This window comes from Chironomus tepperi, unplaced genomic scaffold (assembly GCF_022539635.2).
Source record: "Chironomus tepperi strain 1889 unplaced genomic scaffold, CSIRO-AGI_Ctep_v1 contig_486, whole genome shotgun sequence".
Taxonomy (NCBI): domain Eukaryota; kingdom Metazoa; phylum Arthropoda; class Insecta; order Diptera; family Chironomidae; genus Chironomus; species Chironomus tepperi.
Genome location: NW_027226608.1, coordinates 210,184 through 231,878, shown reverse-complemented (window position 1 = coordinate 231,878; position 21,695 = coordinate 210,184). Strand labels below are relative to the sequence as shown.

The 21,695-nt window shown below is 38.1% G+C and overlaps 6 protein-coding genes and 2 long non-coding RNA genes across 10 annotated transcripts; 5 read left to right on the top strand and 3 right to left on the bottom strand.

Annotated features, from left to right (window-relative positions):
* Positions 1 to 5,255: 5,255 nt before the first annotated feature.
* LOC139099796 (uncharacterized) lies at positions 5,256 to 6,988 on the bottom strand. Its single transcript, XR_011545363.1, has 3 exons — positions 6,855 to 6,988; positions 5,908 to 6,214; positions 5,256 to 5,844 (listed from the first exon to the last, which is right to left on the bottom strand). It is a non-coding gene; the product is annotated as an uncharacterized lncRNA (long non-coding RNA).
* Positions 6,989 to 7,395: 407 nt separating this feature from the next.
* On the top strand, positions 7,396 to 8,518 carry LOC139099788 (uncharacterized). Of its 2 annotated transcripts, none has more exons than XM_070652311.1 (2): positions 7,396 to 7,517; positions 7,853 to 8,518. In XM_070652311.1, exons 1-2 carry the CDS (start codon positions 7,476 to 7,478, stop codon positions 8,432 to 8,434), a joined length of 624 nt encoding a protein of 207 aa, XP_070508412.1. In that variant the 5' UTR covers positions 7,396 to 7,475; the 3' UTR covers positions 8,435 to 8,518. The 2 variants fall into 2 exon arrangements, with proteins under 2 accessions (XP_070508412.1, XP_070508411.1); XM_070652310.1 differs by having other exon boundaries at positions 7,462 to 7,532.
* Positions 8,519 to 8,764: 246 nt separating this feature from the next.
* On the bottom strand, positions 8,765 to 9,719 carry LOC139099797 (uncharacterized). The gene is made up of 3 exons (XR_011545364.1): positions 9,645 to 9,719; positions 8,996 to 9,317; positions 8,765 to 8,941 (listed from the first exon to the last, which is right to left on the bottom strand). It is a non-coding gene; the product is annotated as an uncharacterized lncRNA (long non-coding RNA).
* Positions 9,720 to 9,842: 123 nt separating this feature from the next.
* Positions 9,843 to 13,216, bottom strand: LOC139099791 (uncharacterized). The gene is made up of 3 exons (XM_070652313.1): positions 10,893 to 13,216; positions 10,535 to 10,841; positions 9,843 to 10,085 (listed from the first exon to the last, which is right to left on the bottom strand). The coding sequence occupies exons 1-3, from the start codon at positions 10,944 to 10,946 to the stop codon at positions 9,856 to 9,858; spliced, it is 591 nt and encodes a 196-aa protein (XP_070508414.1). The 5' UTR covers positions 10,947 to 13,216; the 3' UTR covers positions 9,843 to 9,855.
* On the top strand, positions 12,269 to 13,908 carry LOC139099790 (uncharacterized). The gene is made up of 3 exons (XM_070652312.1): positions 12,269 to 12,353; positions 12,722 to 13,067; positions 13,367 to 13,908. The coding sequence occupies exons 1-3, from the start codon at positions 12,294 to 12,296 to the stop codon at positions 13,561 to 13,563; spliced, it is 603 nt and encodes a 200-aa protein (XP_070508413.1). The 5' UTR covers positions 12,269 to 12,293; the 3' UTR covers positions 13,564 to 13,908.
* Positions 13,909 to 14,010: 102 nt separating this feature from the next.
* Positions 14,011 to 15,227, top strand: LOC139099734 (uncharacterized protein PF3D7_1120000-like). Its single transcript, XM_070652247.1, has one exon. It carries the CDS (start codon positions 14,058 to 14,060, stop codon positions 15,225 to 15,227), a length of 1,170 nt encoding a protein of 389 aa, XP_070508348.1. The 5' UTR covers positions 14,011 to 14,057.
* A 953-nt stretch (positions 15,228 to 16,180) lies between these two features.
* LOC139099783 (S-layer protein-like) lies at positions 16,181 to 18,049 on the top strand. 2 transcript variants are annotated; one of them, XM_070652303.1, is made up of 3 exons: positions 16,181 to 16,453; positions 16,527 to 16,725; positions 16,972 to 18,049. In XM_070652303.1, the coding sequence occupies exons 2-3, from the start codon at positions 16,554 to 16,556 to the stop codon at positions 18,024 to 18,026; spliced, it is 1,227 nt and encodes a 408-aa protein (XP_070508404.1). In that variant the 5' UTR covers positions 16,181 to 16,453; positions 16,527 to 16,553; the 3' UTR covers positions 18,027 to 18,049. The 2 variants fall into 2 exon arrangements, with proteins under 2 accessions (XP_070508404.1, XP_070508402.1); XM_070652301.1 differs by having other exon boundaries at positions 16,182 to 16,340.
* A 1,174-nt stretch (positions 18,050 to 19,223) lies between these two features.
* LOC139099733 (uncharacterized) lies at positions 19,224 to 21,262 on the top strand. Its single transcript, XM_070652245.1, has 2 exons — positions 19,224 to 19,347; positions 19,709 to 21,262. Exon 2 carries the CDS (start codon positions 19,970 to 19,972, stop codon positions 21,260 to 21,262), a length of 1,293 nt encoding a protein of 430 aa, XP_070508346.1. The 5' UTR covers positions 19,224 to 19,347; positions 19,709 to 19,969.
* The last annotated feature ends 433 nt before the right edge of the window (positions 21,263 to 21,695 follow it).

Here is a 21,695-nt window from a genome sequence, read left to right as displayed (position 1 = left end):
TGTCACAAATTTCAGCTTTTGGACAGATGCACTTGCACAGGCTTTCGTCCCATTGAAAGTTGAATGGACAGTCATTGTAGGCTTGACATATGCACCGGCACAGCATTGGATCATACACGAATTTTGATGGACATTCTGGTTCATGTTCAGGCACGCATTCGCATGTTAACTCATCCGTCATGTATCCAATGTCACAGTCCTGATTGGCACAGACACATTTGCAGGAATATGCATCCACAACATACTTATCGGATGTACAATTCGGTGGATTTGAGCAGGCACATGTGCACATGTCAAAGTCCCAATGGGTACCGACTGGACATGGAAAGACTGGCTTACATGGTGGTGGTTGACATTCGCACTTTTCTTCGTTAATTATGAAGCTTTTTTGGCAGTTCCATTCTCTTAATCCACAGACACATTTACATGAATCCAGGTCCAACAGGAAGTTACCATCACATGCTGCAACTGATGGACATACTTTATGGCTACAGTTACAAAATGCTTCATTGACACTAAGTCCATCTGTGCATATTAAGCCTGGACATACGTCAGATATTGCTGTTGAATTATCACGTTCACATTCACATCCATCAGATGATATTGTATAGCCAGGAAGACATTCCATTTCGACTTGATAACAGATGCAATTTTCTAGGTCTAGTTCATCACATTGTCGACATTCTGGGATGTAACATGAGTCGTTGGATGGGGATGAGGTGGATATGGATGTTGTGAGAGGGTGAGATGTGGATGGGTGGTGGGGAGATGTTGAAAGATGGATGTCAGATGTGGTAGGGTGCTGAACAGACGCGGTTGAATCCAAGTCAGATGTAGTAGCATCCAGGTCAGATTTGGTCGAATCAAAGTCTGGATGCATGTCAGATGCGATGGAATCCAAGTCAGAATCGAATGGATGCATGTCAGATGCGGCAGAATCTAGGTCGGATGTGGAAGGGCTCATGTCAGAATCAGTTGAATCCAAGTCAGACGTGGTAGAATCCAAGTCAGGTTCGGATGGATTCTGGTCAGATGCAGTAGAATCCAGGTGTGATGTGGCTGAGTCCAAGTCAGGATGCAGGTCAGTTCCTTCAGAATCCAAGTCAGTCACACTTGAATCCATGTCAGATGTGACCTGATCTACATAAGATGTGCTTAATGACAACTCTGACACTGCAGATGTTGTCTTATGATCAATAGGAAATACAGGCATAATATATGACGACGATGACTCATCATCACTTGATGAAGTTACTTCTAAGCTGTTTTCTTCACTCGATGGTGATGATTCAGACTGTATCTTATGAATTGCATGCGATCCATAATGTGATGGCATTTCTATTAATCCATGAGTTGAATGACTTGATGACAAATGAATGGAAGTTGAATGGAGTTCACTTTGGGGTGGTGGTTCTGTTGATGGATGTTGAGATTCTATGGGTTGATTTGATGTTGATGGATGTACTGAATCTGATTGGATGGATGTTGATCCAATATCAGATGTTTGTGTATCTGATGACTCTGACTCAGTTGGTATTGAGGATGAATTTGGACTGTCTGATGAAATTTGCTCTGAATTGCTGTTTTCTGGATTAGAATTTGAATCAATAGGAGGAATTGATGATCCACTTGAGTCATTAGTTGATGACGATTCGGGAATAGTTGATGAATCCTCATTCTTACTACTAAAGGACATGAATCTTTTAATCACAAACTCAGTATCTTCTGATTTACTACTTGAAGGAGATTGGGAAGTGTTCTGAATGTCTGAGCTGGTTTGTTGAGTGTCTGAGCTGATTTTTTGGATGTCTAAGCTGACGTTTGGAGTGTCTGAGCTGATGTTGGGAGTGTCTGGAACTTTATCCGTGGGTTCTGGGCTATTATTCAAGTTATCTAGCCTTTCCGGAGGTGCTGAACTCTTGTTGACTGATGCTGGATGTTTGCTGCTTTCAAGAGTTGTTTGACTGTTTTCCTGAGTGGCTTGATCTTGTGAACTACTGTCTTGAATCTTAGAATCCGTTACTAGATGCTCAGATGGGCTTTTGGGCAATTCTTCGATCTTTGCTGCTTCGGAGCTTTTTGCTGGACCAGAACTTCTAGCTGCTTCTGAACTTCTAGCTGCTTCTGAACTTCTAGATGCTTCTGTGCTTTTGGCTGCTTCTGAGCTTTTATCCAGTTTTGAGCTTGTAGCAGCATCTAAGCTTGTAGCTGTCTCTGAGCTTGTTGCTGTTTCTGAGCTCTTAACTGCTTCTGACCAATTTGAGGTCAATTTCATTTCTTGTGAATTGTCAATTGAGCTTTCCAAAGGCATTTTAGTCGTTGTTGTTGTATTCCTCATTAAATCCCATGGTTTACGTCCTCTGAACATGATTTGGTCTTTTCTTGGCAATTCTGAGTTGCCAACTGTCTTGTCATGTTGTAGTTGGATCTGCTCATCCTGAGATTGTATCTTGTCATCTTGTGGTTGGATCTTGCCATCATCAGGTCCGAACTTGTCATCGTTATTTGAAGGATTTTCTTCAGTTTCTGGATTGGAACTGAGAATCTTAAAGGCATTATTCTCAACAACTTCCAAATCACTTTCCTGAGTCTCTTCCTCAACATCCTTCCCATCCACATCATCTAAATCTCTTCCTCTACATTTACAGCTGTCCACATCCCACTCAAAACCCTCAGGACATTCCCTGGACCATTCCTTACATTTACAAGTTATCACGTCAATATCTCCACATTTACACCTTAAGCTGTTCAAGTGGCACACAATTTTGTGTTCTATTGACGACCGTTTGTCGACATCCTCAAATGAAGCACCAAAAATTGCTGAAAAAAGTGCAAAAATTATTAAAAATTTCAGCATTTTTCCTTGAAGTTGCTGCTTTGACTTTGTAGTTGAAACTGAACAGCGACAAAAAAGTAATTTAAAATAAAGGCACAAGTTTGAATAAAGACAAATTTAAGGCACGGTTTAGTTAATTTGTAGTAAGCACGACTTGAGGAATCAGCTGTGGATTTACAAATGTATGGTTTAGGGTAGGGACGTGCGGTTGTTATGTATAGGGTCTATGGAGGGTGCTGATTAGAGATTTGGTAACCCCTCAATCTATGGGAGAAGGAGATGCAGAGAGGGGTAGGGGCAGGGGATGTGATACCCCGCGTTACGTAACTTATGAACGGTCCCCTAATAGAAAGTGAAAATTTAATACGTGAATGTTAAGAATTTGAATATTTTCAATTTTTATTGCGATTTTAAATATTGATTTTAGGTTCTAGATCAGTGCTGTTCAAACTTTGTGTTACGGCACACCTCGGATTGTAACTGTCGACCTCGGATGGTAATTCTCGACCTCATGTGATGATCCTCGACCTCGGATGGTGATCCTCGACCTCGGATGGTGATTTTCGACCTCAGATAATAACCATCAACCTCATGTGAGCATCCTCGACCTCAAAAATCCACCAAACATGCTGCTCATATCATTTCTTAATGATATCACCCATTCCCAACTATTCCCGCACCACACAGTTTGAACAACACTGCATTACAACATCAAATCCATAATTTATGACTTTTTAGCCCCTTTCCCATCCTCATCATCAGCTTTCGTATTCCAGAATCGATGATTTATGATGAAATGTCCATTAAATTTGGTTCCGCATTTGCTCTCATTCTCAGCTAGTTTTGTTGCATGGCTTTGAATGCTTAAAATTCGGACAATTTAGGAAGTTCTTGGAATCTACGCAGTCGAGGAAGTCGAGAATGTATTCTGGAATGTTGCAGACTAACACATCCGATGACTTTTTTACTAGAAAAATGCATAAAAAAAATTCAAGGTTAAATGCGGTCGTGAAAAGCTGTAATTTTTATGACTATTGATTTGAAGAATAGAATGAAAAAAAATCACAAGGTTTACGACTTTTAGTGATGTTTACGATGGGGTTTGATCTTGGTGTCTGATCCTTGAATTAAGGTAGTTTCGAAGGATTGTTGTGGCTTGTATGGAATTCATTAATATGTAAGAAATCACGAGGATCACGATCAAAGAACTCCAGAAAAGAAGCTGTTGGCAGAAATTGGACTGTACTCGGTATTGGTGCTTGACAAGTGGAACCAAATGATCAGTATGGTCAGTTGAGTCAAATTAGTCCAAAGAAGGATAACTGACCCAAAAATCCTCAATTTCTTCTTGAATACACCATGGAAAAAGGGATATGATCACAATATCCAAGAGTTCAGACAACAAGTCGCAATATCTCTGACTACAGATCTATAGGAGTCATAGCCGCAACATTCTACTTGCTTGAGTATCATAATCCGGTTAATTGATCCAAAATTCGACTTCAGACCGACGTGACACTGCCTTGTTAGTGGATTCTGAGAAAATCAAGTGCCAAGTCAATGTCTTGCCTGCCTGGAGCCTTATCTCAGCTCAATTAACCGACCTGTGCTACTCAGACTCAAATCATCAAATTAATCATCCAATTTACCAATTTCCCCACACTTTTCCACAGAATCTTCAATAATTTCCATCCAATTGTCATATTTCCCCCCACCATTATCCTCCAAGAAGTTCTCATAAAGCTGAACAACAGCCTCGGAATCGAGTTGATCATCCTTAAGGACACCAGTTGCGTGATAGATGCAGTCAAGTTCACAACAACCAGCTGGAGTTGATTTTGAATTTTTGCAATTTTTCTTGCACTTTTTTGTGTGTTTATCGAGAATTTTTCGTTGTGGATAGTTGCAGCATTTTTGGGGATGAATGTTTTCGTCGAAAAGCTCTTCGCATTCTTCTGGAAAGTCCTCGTGTGCTGAAAGCTGGAATAATTGAGTTAGTTTGAAATTTTAATTGATTTTTAAAATGTTATTAACCAGGGTAAGAGCTGAAATGAGCAGTAAAGCTGTCTTCATTGTTTTTCGGGTAAGTTAATGGTATTTAATCTTAAAAAGTCACGACTAAAGCACAAAATTGGAATTACTATTAATTTTCTGTTCATTCACATCAAAATATTAATCTACACTAAATAAATGTTTGTATAAATTGTGATAAAATTACAGAAAAATCAGAAAAAAACGATAAACTCGCTGCTGTTGCTCAATTTTCTATTTTATGTGTTATTATTTCATTTGCATGTATTTTCAACTTTTTTTAAAATAACAATTTTTTATTGTAAATTTTCTATTCCAAATGTTAGCATTTTTATATTTTCATTAAAATTTACATCATTTATTGAATGATTAAACTAAATGTCTTATGAATTATTAACCCAGAAAAATACACGATAGACAATCTGGCTAGAGTGACCAAAGGGCTCATCGAGACAAGCGGTCGATAAAAATAGCATTTAGTATCAATAATTGTCAGACAGAAGCCAATGATAGAGCCAACTTTTGGAGACATTTAGGTGAAATCATGAATATTCAGCGAAATAATCAAAGTTTATGACACCAGCGTGACTTTGTGTGTTTTCTGGGTGAACTGTCGTTCATTTATTATGTAACCCTCTTATGGAGTGGGGGGTATTATGAGATTTAATTGCTAAGGGGGAAATGAAGTCTAAAAGTTGATTCTCCTTATTAAGTAATAAAAGCCACATTTGAATTAACTTCTCTTGACCTTTACACAAAAGCAGTTCCAGACTTCTGACTCGAGAAGAAAAAGTTATAAAAAATGAACTTTCCATCAGTCTTCGAACATTCTGACACGAGTGACTTCATTGTGTCACACATTTTGTCATCATTAAAGTTCGGACAAGTCATAAAATTCTCTTTGAAGGTACATGTGATAATTTCATGGATATAATTTGGTATGCAGCTGTCGTTTGTAATTTTTGTTGATTCGTGAACTGAAAGAATTGAAAAAAATCGTTGAAAATTCACAAAATTACCCCAAAATAAATCAGGCTTACCTTCCTTATGGCAATTCTTAACAGATTCCTTCACAACCTTCTTCCAATCCTCATTCTGTTCATCAATTGCAAATGAATCGACACATTTGTTTTCATTAAATTTGTCATTTTCGTAAATTCCACTGGAAGTAAATAAACACGATCTATAGCAGCAATTTTGTGCATCAAGTTTGTCTCTTGGACAGTCAGCATCACACTTTTTGACAATTTCATCATTTGCTTCCATTCGAGGATATTGACAGCAATCGGATGGCGTTTTTTGAAGTTTAAGGAGTTCTGTGCATTCAGTTGAGAGATTGACTGAGAACTGGAAATAATGAAAGTAGGTCAGGAATTGGGCAAGGTGGTTGGTTGATACACAATCTAGTATCATTTCAGAATTACACTAGTTAAGTGCCGGATCCGGATTCAGGTCATTAAGACTCTGTTTTAGTGACAAACACGGGTTAAATTTGGCTTAAGGCTGGTATAACTCTGATTTGAGTAAAATTCGGTTGAAGTTTGGCACGAGGTTGCCTTAACAGCCAAATAGACCGGTTTTAGGTTCTTTAGTGGCTTTTCTGGACAATAGAAGCACACTCTTTGCCTATTAGGGCTGACGTGACTCTAGATTAGTGCCGGATTAGATTTGAATTCGGATTGATACGCCCATGGTACCCGATAGGAACTAAAATTTAAACCTAATCCGATACCATGTCAGAGTCACCCCAGTTTTGTGCTACATTTTAATACAATTTGGTCCCAACTCAGAATCACACTGATCTGGTGCCGAATTTGAACCAGTTCGACACCAAATTAGAGACAAGATGACCTGGTCGGGTTTGATTTTGGGTCCGACACTATTCCAGAGCCATGACAACTTTATTTCAGATTCTGCACCTAACTGACGTGATTCTTGCATGACGCAGGACTTTAGATCAATTAACCTGACCCTTAACTTAACTTACATCAACAGCAATTGTACACTTCATCATAATTTGCCCTAAAACTATAAAAATCTTCAAAATTCCAAAACTGTTCATCATTGTCAACTAAATATAAAATTCTATTTTAATCCGTATGTAATCTAGGTGGATAGTTTGATAAATAAGAAGTGAATTTAAACTTGTTTGGTAAATTTTTGAATGTCTTGTTTTATTCAGCAATCAAATGCAGACAAAGGTCATAGAAGGGAGTCATTCACTTGTTACGTAAACCTGAAAAATCGACATCTTTGCACTCCTCCTTTGGAGATGATATGTTCCTGTTTAATAGAAATTGGCGATACACCCATCACCTCTTGAACTCCGTAGAACGGTCCCACACCATGTCAACGTTACGCAATAACTGAACAAACCCCACTTCAATGTCGGATTTCTGCTTCATGAGAGTTTGATTGACTCATGTTGTCAAAAAGTTATTTGGAAATGCCAGTGACTCAACAAGCTTCAAACTTTACAAGATAATTTGAATTTTAACATCTTGTTTTGTTCTGAATTGTTAATCAGATGTTGTAGAACATTATCAAATTTTCGGACATTTTTCATAAATTTTAGTTCCATTGGTAAAGTTCAGTTCACAGAGACAACATGTTTATGAGAATTTTGGTACTCGTCGTCGCTGTTTTTGTGGTAAATATTGAAACTGTATGAACATTTTTGTTAATACTGTGTCCCTCACCTCTCCGTCCCAGATCTAAAAGCCTGGAACTAACCAAACTGACTCAAAATCTGCAAAAATCACCTCAACCTTATTAATCAGCTCCACATTCATTCCAACTGACCCCATCCCTTAGTTTTGGAGCACAAGAGCCCATTGCCGGGCTTAGCGAACGTCTAAAATCAGCTCTGACCCAAAAATCGTCCAACTGACCCAAAAAAGCCATTCAAAATTCCCAAACAATCCCCAATATACCCAAAAATTTCAATTATAAAGTCACGATTTGTTCCTCATTTTCCATTTACAGATTCAAATTAATGCAAAAAGTTGTCGTGATGTTGTTGACATGAAAATTCATCCAATTGACTGTTGTACCTATCCGAGCCTATACGATGACGATAAACTTTTAAAACAATGCGAACAGCAATGCACATCGGAACCATCAAAGCCATACTGTGCACGTGTCTGCTTCCTAAAAGAACTTGAAGTTTACAGCGATCGGAAATTAAAGCATGAAAATATTAAGAATGTCTTTACAAGTGCTGGTCAGCAGTCGGGTCGTGGTAATGTTGGCGATGCCTACAAGGACATTTTGGATGAAAACATCAAAAAATGTCTGACTGAACACAATGTTGCTGAGACAGTTGAGGAGGAGAATGCAGCTATGGTCGTTTTTGACTTGATAAATTGCATCCGTAGGTACAATTTTATTGCCTGTCCTGACTATAAAGACAACAGTGAATGCACTGAGATGAAGGATGCAATTAAGACTTGTGATAAGTCAACTGAGGACATGCTGTTTGGAGTTTTTCATGAACAGCGTAAGGCTGATAAGGAGAAGGGAACGATGGCTGTTGAGCAAGGACATGGTAATCATGCTGGACGTTGAGGATGTTTTGGATGTTTTGTTAAATGCACAAAAATTTGATGAAATTTAATAAAAATTGTTCATTTTGAACTTTTGTCACATAAATGTGGTGTCTTAGTCTTATTGTGTCATGGTGTCTTGGTGTCATGGTCACATGGTCACTTGGTGTCTTAGTGTCTCTTGGTGTCTTGGTGTCTTATTGTCTCTTGGTGTCTTGGTGTCAAGGTGTCATGGTTTCATGGTGTCATGGTCACATGGTGTCTTGGTCTCTTAGTCACATTAAAATCTCAATTTAATAATTTATTTCCACTTTATTTTCAGATCCTAGATCAACAAAAGACGAACTTTAAACAAAGATTCAAAAAATCGTCGAATTTCTAAAGCATTTATTCAAATTTCCCTTAACTTCCAGACATTCCTCAGTTTGATTGTAATTTGGACATCTCAAAAAATTCTCCAACTTCATACATTCAATGATGTTGCTGTAGAACTGTGGCATGCATTTTGCAAGATTTCTAGACACGTGAACTGAAATAAAAAATTGTCAAAAAATTCAAAAAAAAAATTAATTCCAAAAATTACATCTGTTGACGCATTCATCCATCGCCCGACTTATGACCAACTTCCATAAATTCTTAACAACATCCAATTCCTGCTCATCAATTCCATCCACAAAATATTCTTTAATTTTTCTCTTATTCAGCTTTTCGTCCACAAAAGTTTTAGATTTTTGTGCAATGCATAGATATGGACAGCATGTGTCTTTTGTTCCTTTACAGTCATTCGTACACTCATTGACTATTATTCTCGGTATGAGGAACTTTGGGTAGTTGCAGCAGATGAAGGGGTTTGGGAGGGTTTGGTAAATTGAGTCACATTGGACTGATGGGACGCTGGAAGTGATCTGAGAGGATGGATATGGAATTAAAAAATTCAAAAAATGGAGAAAATTTGGATTCAGAGTTGGCAATCGAGTTTTCATCGGATAGGCTCTTTGTGTCATGGTGTCATGGTGTCTTGGCGTCTTGGTGTCATGGCCACTTGGTCACTTGGTGCCTTAGAGTCTTATGGTCTCTTGGTGTCATGGTGTCGTTGTAACTTAGTGTCTTAGTGTCTTAGTGTCTTAGGGGACGTGGTGGAAAGTGTCATGGTGTGTTGAACTCATACCATCGGCCAATTACCAACTCTGTTCGATTCAAAAATGTACCCAAAGTGACAACAAATGTCTAACCTTGATTTTAACACCAATAATGACCAACACAAGTAGAATTGAACTAATTTTTAACATTTTATTACAACAGCAAGTATGTCACTGAAAACATCAAGCCATAATTTTGTAAATTTTCATTATTAAATGTCCAAAAATAACAACTATGTCATGTAAATGTTGTCCTTTATTGTACTTAATTCAATTTAAATCCTACAAAACTCAATTTACATCCTCATGTCTCATATCTCTTAGCATATGCCCTCGGTTTGACTGAATTAAATGCATCAGTAATGAACTTCCAGGATCCTTCACTTTGTGAGCATTCCTGCATATCCATTTTCACATCTTTGCACTCAATTTTGTCCTTCATGTTTGGACAATTGAGGAAATTTTCTTTAAATATGCAAGCCATTGACTCGTAGATGAATTCACATGTCTTTTGATCTGGTGATGATGGAATTGCTGGAATTGAAATAGGTATGATTAGACTTAGATAGTTGGCCATTGAATTTATGATTGACAGAGTCACTTCAAAGCCCCGGAGTTACATTAGAGTCACACATGTTGCCAGACTGAGTTTGATACTACTATTAAGTCAAAGAAGTACTTCAAATCGAGTCCGTCATAATGTCAGGGTCTCGGTTGTTCAAGTCAGTCCATTATCAAGTCAGAGTTTGGTCAAACTCAGGTCAAATTCGGTGTCAAGTCTGAGTTATTCTGAATTCGGCACCAAGTCAGAATCATGTAGACTTGATACCGAATTCTGGATCGATTACCTGACTTATGCTAAGATTCTAGGGCGTAAATGAGGGTTAAAGAGTGTCAAATCGTCAAAAACCCCCAAATTCCCTCTAAAGTCAGTCAAATCACTCCAAACAGCCACAAAAAATATCCAAAAATTCATCACTCACAACTGCACTTATCCACCGAGTCATTAACAATATTCATCCACTGCTCTGTCAAGTTTGAATATCTTTTATGACCCTTCTGAATTGCAAAAATTTGTTTTGTCTTTTCCACATCCATAGTTCCATTAGAAAACGATCCATTCTCAGTGGCACTGCACTCTTGGAAGCAGCAATAGTCAAATGGACTGCAATCTCCTAAACATTTCCGGTAAATTGACTTGGAACGAGGTATAACTGGATATTCACAGCAATCAAAGAGGTATACGTTCTTGTCGAGCATGTTGAGGCACGCTGGTGGGAAGTCTGAGGTCTGGAAGGAAATTTTTAGTAATTTTGGAACTGACTGGATTTTAAAACTTACCGAAAAGTTCAAAAAAGTTGCAGAAATTGTCAAAATTTCTTGTAATTTCACCATTGTTGCTAATTTTTATGGACAAATCTCAAAATTTAACAATTTTCATTTACGCAACAATTCCAACTGATGCAAATTCTATGCAAAAATTGGTATTTTATATCCACAAACATCCATACATGCCCCATTTCACAATAATTTCTCATAATTATAGTCATGCGTGTGCTAAAATTTCACTTAAATTGACAAAGAGAAATGGGTGAGTTCGGTGACCGACTTTTTAGAAATTTTGTGAATTTTGTGAATTTTGGCAAACAAAAAAGTAAATTATCGAGCAGTAATGATCATGAATTATCGACTAGGTCATGAAAGTATGGCTTAAATTGAGCAATTTGGATGTAAATTTGGGTATAATGAATTTTTATAAAAATAATTGATTAATTTGTTAAATTATAGGCAATTTTGGAGATAATGATTGATTTATGATTAATTTAGTTACTTCGCTGGCTATACAGACCAACTATGATCCATTGTCTCTCATTGATGTCGCCTAAAACTGAACCTATCACTGGCTACAGCTTGCCAACTTCCGATTCCAAGTGCAGTACTGTCTGATTCATCTACTTCCTTCCATGAGTTCTTTGGATGCCCACAGGAACTAGAATTGATGCATGATGTCACCCAAAATAGTCACGATCTATTTATTAATTGATCCAAAATCCGGTACTAAGACTGCATGACTCTGACTTGTTGCCCAATTCTACACGACTTTGACTTGGTACTATGTGAAGAAATTGCATTAAATCCAGCTCAAAGCCGATTTGACTCTCGGCTGAGGCCAGAATTCATCGAATCTGTCCTGGGATCAGAGTTAAGTTAGTCTGGAGTTCGGTTTTTAGCCATTATTACGACATGTGCTTTTCGGGTCAGTTACTTAAAGGGCATATCCCAAAGATTTACAATTTAGTCACTAGACTGCCTCTAAGTTGCTGTATTGACAGCAAAACATAATAGGGGTTACTGTAATGGCTGTATTTTGGTCAATTTTGACTAAAAGTAATTAAATTGGCCTCAACTAGTAACTTGATGTCAATTATTTTCCAGGACCATGCTCCCATGTGAAGCTTAGCTTACAATGTCCTCCATCAGGCCTCATAAGGTCCTCCATTAGACTCTATAAAATAAATTGAATGTGTGTACGTCTTAGACCCCTCCTAGACACACCTCTCACCTCAACCCATCAATCCAATAGCTTTTTATTAAATTCATTCAAAAATTATAGTTAATTTAATGTAATTTACAATTTCCGCAATTTAATTTTCAAAGCTCCAAAACTTCACCAAGCAATATCATTTTGGTGAACAATTTTTCTCACTCTGTTAGTTTCTGGCTGTTGATTAACTCATAACAATGGAAAAATCTGTTGTGATTTTATTTTACTGTGTAATTTTAATGAATGTTGTTAACATTGTAAGTAGAGTGGGTAATGGGAGGCTATGTGGAGTGATAAATTGGTCAATTTACTTGATTTAAGCTTGGCGCAATTAAGGGGGTATTGTAGGGGGTCTTGTAATATCTGGGGTACCTGGGGTGACGGTATGGAGCGGTATAAGTGGGATAATTGGTACAGTGGACTGAAATAGGCTTAAAACTGCGCATTATGTACCAATAGTGAACATAAACCGTACCACCATCGTCCCCAGGGTCCCGTCCAGGTATGACATACTACTACGTACCCATACCTGCCATGACAAAGTGATAAACCTGCACTATACCACACCAGCACCAAATAAATCAACTATATGACCATTTTACGACCAAAAACTCATTTTTTCCAGCTTACATACCAAAATTCCGACTGTTCAGCCCTAAAAGAGCCTGAAAGTTCACCACGTGATTGCTGTGAGTTTCCAATCCTCTACGTAAATCACACAACAATTCAAAAATGCTTTAGAACTTGTCCATCATTAAAATCGGAAGAAAAATACCAAAATATTGAAGAAAAACGAAAGGATGAATGCTGTCTGGTCAGGTGTATCCATGAAGTTGAGGAAGTTGTTGACAGGAATGGTGTTAGTAGTCTGGACAACTTGAAATTCAGCTTTAGGACTAGAAATGGATCATTTGTGACAAATGAGTGGCAAAAGGTTGTCGATAATGCTGTTGATAGGTGTAGTGAGAAATGTGAGTATGGAAATTGGGTAAATTGAAGGGTTTTGAATTTTGTCACGGAGGGGTCATCTCCAGGGGCAGTGTGGGGTTGTGGGTCCAACCCTTTCCCATTTCTTAGTCATTTTTTGTCAATTTTCTAGTGTTTTTTGTGAAAAAAATCTCAAAATTCCCCAAATTTTGCGATCTAACCCCACATACCCCTCGTACCCCATCTTGCCTTACACCCCTCACCCCAGACAACCCCCCTCTAGAACCTACACCCAACATTCTTAAACAACATTCAATAATAATGAATTTTTCCCAATTTTTAGTCCCAAAATCCGATCAAATTGAGAACTGCCTGCCCGTCTATCATCAAAAGCTCCTCAAATGTGCATACACAACATTATTTTTGAATTGTGTCAATTATAATCAGACGGAAACTTGTGTTGGATTGAAAAAGACTGTACAGGATTGTATAAATAGTAATGACATGACACTTGAAGCTTGGTCGATACTTTTTGCATAATTTTAATTTTTGAGGGTCAAATTTGAATGTACTTGAAGGGCATAGGATGGAGATGAGGTTGAATATCAAGCCTGACTCTGGAATTAGAGCAGAATCTATGGAATTTGGCTTTAAAGCAGAGTTATGGCTGTCTTGTGGTGGATTTTCAGGCTTTTCTTCCTCGTGTGCTTTTCAGGTATGTTTAATGATTTGATGTTGTGGATAGAAGGAAGCATGAGTTGACATACAAGTCAATCCAAATTCTATCCAATCGGGTATATTTTACAGTATTTTTTGTTTAATTTTTGAAAAATATTAGAGTTGAGATTGAAAATAAATGATTTTGATTTGAATTGTCTACCTGAAGACTTTTGTTTATTTTACAAACTTAACCTGAATATTGAGAATCATGTTCAGTATAAATTGGGTCAGAGATTACGATTATCATCATTCGACAGCATCAAATAAGCAACTTAACATTAAGTCAACAACTCAACATCCAGCAATCATCAAAAATGGACATCTCAGGCATTGTATTCGAACATCCAGAATTTACACCAAAAATGTTAGGAAAAATCATAGGAAATCCAGAAAAGGCAGCAAAATTCGAAAAAACCTTACAATACCAACTGCTCAACATCCAGGTATCTAATCTCAATATTAATGAAGAGTCACAAGACTCTTTGGAGACACAAGACATTGATGAAGACTCTATGGATACTGATCATGATGAACCACGTCTATATATAGCCTTAGAGGAAGAACCTCTTGATTATTCGATGAAAATCAAGGAAGAACTTGAACTTCCTATGGATATCTCAATTATGGAACCTCAAGACACATTAGTCACAGTCAAGGATGAGCCACAAGAAGTTACAGACACAGACAATGAAGAACCTCAGAAATCTGAGGTCAACATAAAGGAAGAGCCTCAAGAATCCATGGACACAGTCAATCTACAACCACAGCCATCTGAGGTCAATATCAAAGAGGAACCACAAGAAGTTGTGGACATAGTCAAGAAGGAGCCTGAAGACTACTTAGATGTATCAAATGGGGGAAATCAACTTCTTTTAGTCAAGATCAAGGAAGAACCAGAAGATCCTATGGAGTTAGTGAAGGAAGAACTTCAAATTCTTATGGACAAGGTCAAGGAAGAGCCTCAACTCCCAATGGTCAAGGAAGAGCCACAAGATGACTATGACTACTTCCTAGTCAAGGAAGAAATCCAGGAATTAAACACTGAGATCAAGTCTGAACCATTTGATGCCAACATACTCCAGAACATCAAACTGGAACCTGAAGATCATCAAGATCAATTTCCAGTCATTATTGACTCATTTTCAGTCTCTGAAATTGAGCATACATGCCTAAATGCTGAATCCACATCCACAACAGACAGCAATTCTCAAAATTCCATCAAATCCGAGCAGGAACTTCACATCAATCACGAACTGCCAGCTAAACAGCCTGCAAAACCAAAAGCGCCAAAAACATCCAACAGGAAAAATCTAAGTCCAGAACAACTGCAGAGAAGACGTGAGCTAGACAGAATCCGTAAGCAGAAAAAGCGTGCAACTGAGACTGAAGAGGAACGTATAGCCAGAAGGAAGGCAAATACACAAAGACAAAGGGAAAGAAGAGCAAGACTGTGTGATGAGGAGCGTAAGGCAGAAAGAAGTTAAGTATTGGACAGAAAAGACTCAAAATGGAACGACTGCAGCTAGCTCAAAAGAGAATGTTGCAGAAAAATTGGAAGTAAATTTAAGAATTTTTGATATAAAATTGGAACAGATTAATAAAAAATTGACGGAATTGAAATATTTGACTTAATTTAATTCTGAGAAACTTATTTTCAGGTTCCACCATGACTGGTTGCGGAACAGATCAGTTCCGATAAATGATTTCCCTCAGATATCGCCTAAACTCAGCTATGGCCTGCGATCATCATTTGCCAATTTCCAATTCCGAATACAATGCCATCTCTATATCGACAGCTTCTTTATATGAATTTTATGGCATTCTATGTGATTTTTTCACATGTGCCAATACTGAACCATCATGCCACTATACTGGAACACTGATGTATCATTTATACGTTACAGGTATATCATGTCAGGGGCGTAGTCAGAGGAGAGAGATCATTGGGGGCACATCATTCTCTTGCTACGCTCCACTGGACAGTCAAGTGTACCACAGTTGCCATAGCAGGTGCATTGCAGTCCTGTTTAATTAGTGCATCTACACCGTATCGTATAATTGTCTTAGTAACGATCTCAGTCAATGTCTTGGTCCCGATCCGGGTCTCTTACGTGTTAATTTCCAATTTTGAGGCACACACAACCCCATTGCCGCGTGGAAGATCATCTAAAGCCAGTTCTATTTAGCTTCCGTTAGTTCAGAATCTTAAAGAATTCAACGTCATTTTTCTCAGTTCCTCAGTTCCAGTCTCAAAAATTCACCAAAAGCCAGACATCTGAAATTCCCCGAACATCCAATATCTTACTCATAATGTACATTTTTAACTTTTTTTTAAACTCATGTGAATAATTATTGATGCAGGTCATGATTGAAATTCTACGAAATAAGAAAACAGCAATTATTCTTACATTTGTGTGAGTCGCGCTCAGCACATGACTCACTGTATTTATATTCTCAGTTTTTTTTTGCAAAATGTAGATATCTGCAGACGGACGCTGAGAATATTATAAATAATATCAATTTACTCTCAGCACAACGCACAGTTTGACGACAAGTTGGTGACTTAAGTTATCTTATCGGACCTTGATTACTTCCAGGTATTTAACGGACGGAAGTTGAGAAAATTGATAAAAAATTATCAATCATTGTTGATTATTTCAATTGAATCAATTTATTTAGTGCCAATTTGTGGTGCAAGGCAGTCAAACCGGTTTAGTCAATATTATGAAATTGCTCATTTAACATCCAAAAATTATAACATTCAATCTATTCTTTATTTTTAGATTTTACATCATCAATAGATCCAAACAATGAAGTGCACGGCATGTGCAAATAATGAGTGTGAAGGTAAATACGAGAATCGCGATAAATGTCTTGGTATAAAAGAGAAGATCGAGTGCACATGTATATGTCAAAAAACAAGAAAAGATGCTAATATTGCGACGGCAACATCTGTTGGAACTGGAATTGCTACTGCTGCTGGTATGGAAATTGAATTTTTAAGGGTTTGATAAGTTCAAATGCTTTGGTGCGCAAGTTTGCGCAGGTCAGCGCACATTTGCGCATATTAAATCAACTGCATTTCTTAATTAATTACAGTCTAACTCTTAAAATAACATAATCTCGAGTGCGCACATCTGCGTAGACTTGCGCGCATTACACAACTTGCAATTTTTTTTGGCAAAAACTAATTTAATCCCCAATTTACCTCAATGTTATCTTTTTTAGCCGGCGTTGGACTCACAGTCATGACTGGAGGTCTCGCAGCCATAATTGCGGGCGCAGCCATCGTCGGAGCCGGTTCATCCTTAGTCTTATCACCTGTTCAAAAGCATCTAAGCGGTGAATGTGTAACAGTCAAAGAATCAGCTAAAGAAGTAGCATTAGGAGCAACAATTGGTGCAATAACAGGTCCAATAGGTGCAGCAGGTTCAACATTAGCCAAAGGTGCATCAGCTATAGCTAGATTCGGTATTAGAGCAGTTGCCGGTGCATCAGCTGGTGCTGTAAGTGGTGTTGTTGGTGAAGGTGCTCGATACATAAAAGGCGAGGAAGTGACATTAAAATCTGTCACAAAGTCAGTTGCAATGGGTGCAGTTATAGGAACTGTCGGTGGAGCATCGTCACAAATAGCCAGCAGTGCATCAAATGCTGTCTCAAATGAAGTTGGTCAAGCGGTTACGAGAGTAGCTGTACAAGGAACATCAGCGGCTGTGACAGATGCTGGATTGCAGCTATATCAGACAGGAACAATCGATCCACAGCAGCTGATTTTGAATACAACAGGACAACTCACAGTCGCAGGTGCAGCTGAGTTAAGTTCTTCGGTGGCACAAAGGACTGATGCATATAATACTAAAGTCAATAATGAGAAGATCAGCAACAGCAATTTATCACCAGAAGATGCACAAAAAGTTAAGGAAGTGATTAAAGAAGCAAATGCTGGCAAAGTTGATGGAACTAAAAGAGTCGGTAAGAATAATTTGCATGAACTTAAACACAATCGGGCTGGACAAATTGCTGGTGATATTGGACAAGGCGGTGACAATGGAAAGCGCGGTGCTGGACGAGTTATAATAGAGAATCACAAAGGAAAGTATGTCTATGTTGATCATACAATGGATCATAATTATGATGGATGTCAAGCTAATGCTACTGTGACTAATCCATTGGATACAACATTGAGGTCTGATCAAATTAATGCAAATATTTTGCTGAATGCTGATATTGATGATGATCTGGATGAGTTTTTTGATGCTTATAGTCATGAACATAATGATTAAAATAAATAGATTCCTAATGAAAAGCCACAATGGAGTCTTTAGAGTGCCTCTATGTTGCTGAGTCATTGGCATGACGTCGAGGTGCTCTGAAGGCTACATCCTTACTTATTTCCTTGACCAAGGGCACACGAGAGCCCATCGTCGCATTTACAGCTCGTCGAAAGCTACATAACAGCTGATTTTGGTCGATGCAGATGCAATTTAGACTTAATTCCTTACTTCCTTAGCTGAGATGCAAGACTGTTCATTGCCGTACATAGCGGATGCCTACAAACAGCTCTATCCTTCGAAACCTTCTGCCTGTTCGGGATATTAAGGTTTTTAGCGTCAATACATCAAATACAGGAATTCTTCAGTGTCTTCCTCGCAATCTCTTGCCATCCACAAAGTCTATTTGGACAATTGATAAAAAATACATTGTTGAAAATTTAATATTCAATACTAAAGCATTGACATAATCAAAGCTAATCATATATTGTGATCAGCATTACTCATCATTTTTGCTACCTGGAACAATGTAGTGTAAGCATTACTCAAATTAGTTTTGTACTAGTGACTATGATATTACCGAAAATCCGATTAATGTAACTCTACACGATGTATTTGATGTAAGAGACCTTATTCTGTATGAGGTACCAGGGGATCAGTAGTAGGGTATTTGGCTTAAGGAATAGCTTCAGCGAGTTGTCCCTTACTCCCTCTGGGTGCATCCGATAACAGTTGGAGATAGAGCTTGAATACGACTCTAATTTTGTATCAAAAAGTCGAGTCGCGACGAGTTCTGGTTGGAGATAAACCCTCTAATCTTTGATAAGCCCTCTGCTTCTCTTGATAATGCCTTAGTATTACCGGAATCTACTGTTGACACTTGAACCTCTAATTTAGATGACACACCCATCAATACCTAAATTACTTACTTCTTACAACATATCACTGAACTTGACTTTACATATAGTTCGTATTATTATTAAAATCTACAATATTTAAGAGAAAAACAATGAAATTTTCAATTATTTTCCTGACCTTTACATCCTTAATCGTGATCAACTCCAACATCATTCTTAAATCATTCAAAAGTGATCAAAAATTGATTAAAAATATATGTAAAATCACAAATGACGTCACAAAATCAAAAAGTGATACTCAAGATGTTCTCATTGGAAATTTCAAGGATAAAATGACATCATCGACTGTTAATGACATCATTAAATGCATTGATGATGGAACAGCTGTTGTTGTGTCAAATTTTTATACAAAATTAACAGAAGTAAGCTTAAGAAAAGCTTCAATTATTTTGTTGGTTTTTGGAATTGCTGAATCGGTAAGTTTGATTAATATTCGAGGGGATATTTGGGATTGTTGGGTAAGGGGAATGTTCGGAAATTACGTAACTGTCTCCTATTCAGTCTGCTCCCTAGTCCCCAGTCACATCCCTAGTCAGCTCCCCCGTTTCCTGCATCACTCCAGGCACCTCCACAGTCACATCCCAAGGCACATTCCCAGTCCCCTTCCCCGTTCAATTATTACGGAACGCCCGGAACGCGGGTATGATAGTGGGTAGGGGAGTTGGCAGTATAGTGAGTTTGAGGATTTGTTACAAAAGAAGGTTCAAGAAGTCGATGATTAACGTTACGTAATATCTGAACAATCCCTAACTTTTGCTAATTCTTGTATATCTTCAGAAATCAATCCTAAGACTCATAGAAGACCATCAGTCCTCAACAGTTTGGCATCATATGGCTAAGTTAATCTGTATCGTACCAAGTTCAATCCATTCCAACCTCAGGCTCAACATCTTGAACACACTGACTACTCAAGGATTCTTAAATGTTGCAATTGTCCATAAAAGTTCAATCAATGACATCACATACGACATCTACAAGACCATAGGGTAGCATCAACAGCTCATCAATCCACAACATCAATCTTCAGTATTTCCTGACATGCTGAAGAATTTGAATGGTTTTGAGTATCATGTCCCAATATATCATCAACCACCTTTAGTGCTGATCAGCAAGGACAACAAAGTTACAGCACCAATGATCTACTTCTTTAAAGCTGTTGAATCAGCACAGAACTCAAAGTTTAAACTTATCATCCTAGACGACATGCAGCCTTTTTATGACAAGTGGGCGAACCGTAAGATGGACTTGAGCATCAATACAGCACTTCCGTTCACAATGTTGGAACCAAAGCTGTTCAGCTATGACAAGAAAAGCTTCTGTGCCTTAATCCCAAATCCATCAATTAAATCGACATTCCAGCTTGTCATCACTAAGCCATTCAATGGAATCATTTGGTTCTATTGTGGCATGTCAGTCATCGGTTCCGTTGCTGTATGGCGAATGTACAGAGGTCGTGGTGCTGTCGATTCACATTGTCAACTTGCTGTCGGCATTTTTATGATGTTTATTGGTCAAGGAAGTCATTTTTCACGACAAAATCGATTTGTGCTTGCTGTGCTGCTTAACATCATCTGCTTGTCGGTGTTCCTGCTTAGTAACATGTATGGAACCGTCATCACGTCCTTTATGATTCAGCCAGCACAGGAATATCGGCTGAAGACTGTCGATGACTTGATTGCGTCTGACTATCAGATCCTGTCTAATCATCCATTCGAGTACAGCATCAGGAACTCAAGCTTAGTTAAGACTTTGGCATCCAAAACTGTTCCTGAAAAGTTTGCATCCGATGGCGAAAAAAAGCTTATTGAGCAGCGATACGTGATTATTAGGAACTGTCATAAAGCTAAAATTGTGTTGTCTGAAAAACTGACAAATGGACGACCTGGAACTGATTATTACTACTTACTACCTGAGGAACTGTCATGGACTCATGTCCAACTGGAAGCAAGCTACCAAAATCCATTTATTGAGCAGTTCCAATACTTTATGGATCTGTCATTTCAGGCTGGATTGCCACAAATGTGGAAGGTCTTTGTGTCACAGGATTATGCTGAATATGAAAATTTGAGGGGAAGTGATAAGAAAGTGGATAAGAAGCTGTTGGTGCTTGATGATCTTTGGTGTCTATTTGTTGTATGGTCAATTGGATTGAATGCAGCTGTTGTGGTGCTGTTTATTGAGATATTTTGTCATGATTGTCTTGGTAATTTGAGGGTTAAGGAGGCAATTAAGGAAGTGTTCAATAGAATGTTGGACATGCTGCAGATAAGAAGGAATAAGCATAAGCTGAAAGTGAGAAGCATTGTTGTTCGTCCTGTAAATGTTAATTGATGTAATTTGATGAATATTTGAAGTTTGATTAATAAATTTGGATTTTTGACAATTGGTCTAACTAAAAATGACTCTTTTTGGGATCTGCTTGCATGTGTTTGTCTTTTGAACATGTTAAGGGGTTGGAGATCTACTTCTACATCATGTTTTGGTTCCATGTCAATCCCCTCACCGTCTCAGACCCAAAACTGGACTCTGACTGGCTGTAGACCCTGCTTTGATGATGGATTCGGCTTAAAACCAGCGTCGGCACTATGAGAGAGTCACTTCAGCCTCGAGGTGGAACTTAGGATCTCCAAGACATGAATCGAGTCAAATAAATAGACAGAGGCCAAGCCAGGGACCAAGCCATAGACCAAGTCTGGGATTAAGACAGGAACCAAGACAGGGATCAAAATCGAGACTGGACACCGAGATCAATATCCGATATATC

Coding starts and splice junctions, on each gene's coding strand:
- LOC139099788 (XM_070652310.1), top strand. CDS start 7,476: ATGTTTATGAGAATTTTGGTACTCGTCGTCGCTGTTTTTGTGGTAAAT. Junction 7,533..7,852: donor TTGTGGTAAATATTGAAACT/GTATGAACATTT, acceptor TTCCATTTACAG/ATTCAAATTAATGCAAAAAG.
- LOC139099790 (XM_070652312.1), top strand. CDS start 12,294: ATGGAAAAATCTGTTGTGATTTTATTTTACTGTGTAATTTTAATGAAT. Junction 12,354..12,721: donor TAATGAATGTTGTTAACATT/GTAAGTAGAGTG, acceptor CATTTTTTCCAG/CTTACATACCAAAATTCCGA. Junction 13,068..13,366: donor TGATAGGTGTAGTGAGAAAT/GTGAGTATGGAA, acceptor CCCAATTTTTAG/TCCCAAAATCCGATCAAATT.
- LOC139099733 (XM_070652245.1), top strand. CDS start 19,970: ATGCTGAAGAATTTGAATGGTTTTGAGTATCATGTCCCAATATATCAT.
- LOC139099791 (XM_070652313.1), bottom strand. CDS start 10,946: ATGGTGAAATTACAAGAAATTTTGACAATTTCTGCAACTTTTTTGAAC. Junction 10,842..10,892: donor CAACTTTTTTGAACTTTTCG/GTAAGTTTTAAA, acceptor ATTTCCTTCCAG/ACCTCAGACTTCCCACCAGC. Junction 10,086..10,534: donor CTCGGTGGATAAGTGCAGTT/GTGAGTGATGAA, acceptor TTTCAATTCCAG/CAATTCCATCATCACCAGAT.
- LOC139099734 (XM_070652247.1), top strand. CDS start 14,058: ATGGACATCTCAGGCATTGTATTCGAACATCCAGAATTTACACCAAAA.
- LOC139099783 (XM_070652303.1), top strand. CDS start 16,554: ATGAAGTGCACGGCATGTGCAAATAATGAGTGTGAAGGTAAATACGAG. Junction 16,726..16,971: donor TGGAATTGCTACTGCTGCTG/GTATGGAAATTG, acceptor TATCTTTTTTAG/CCGGCGTTGGACTCACAGTC.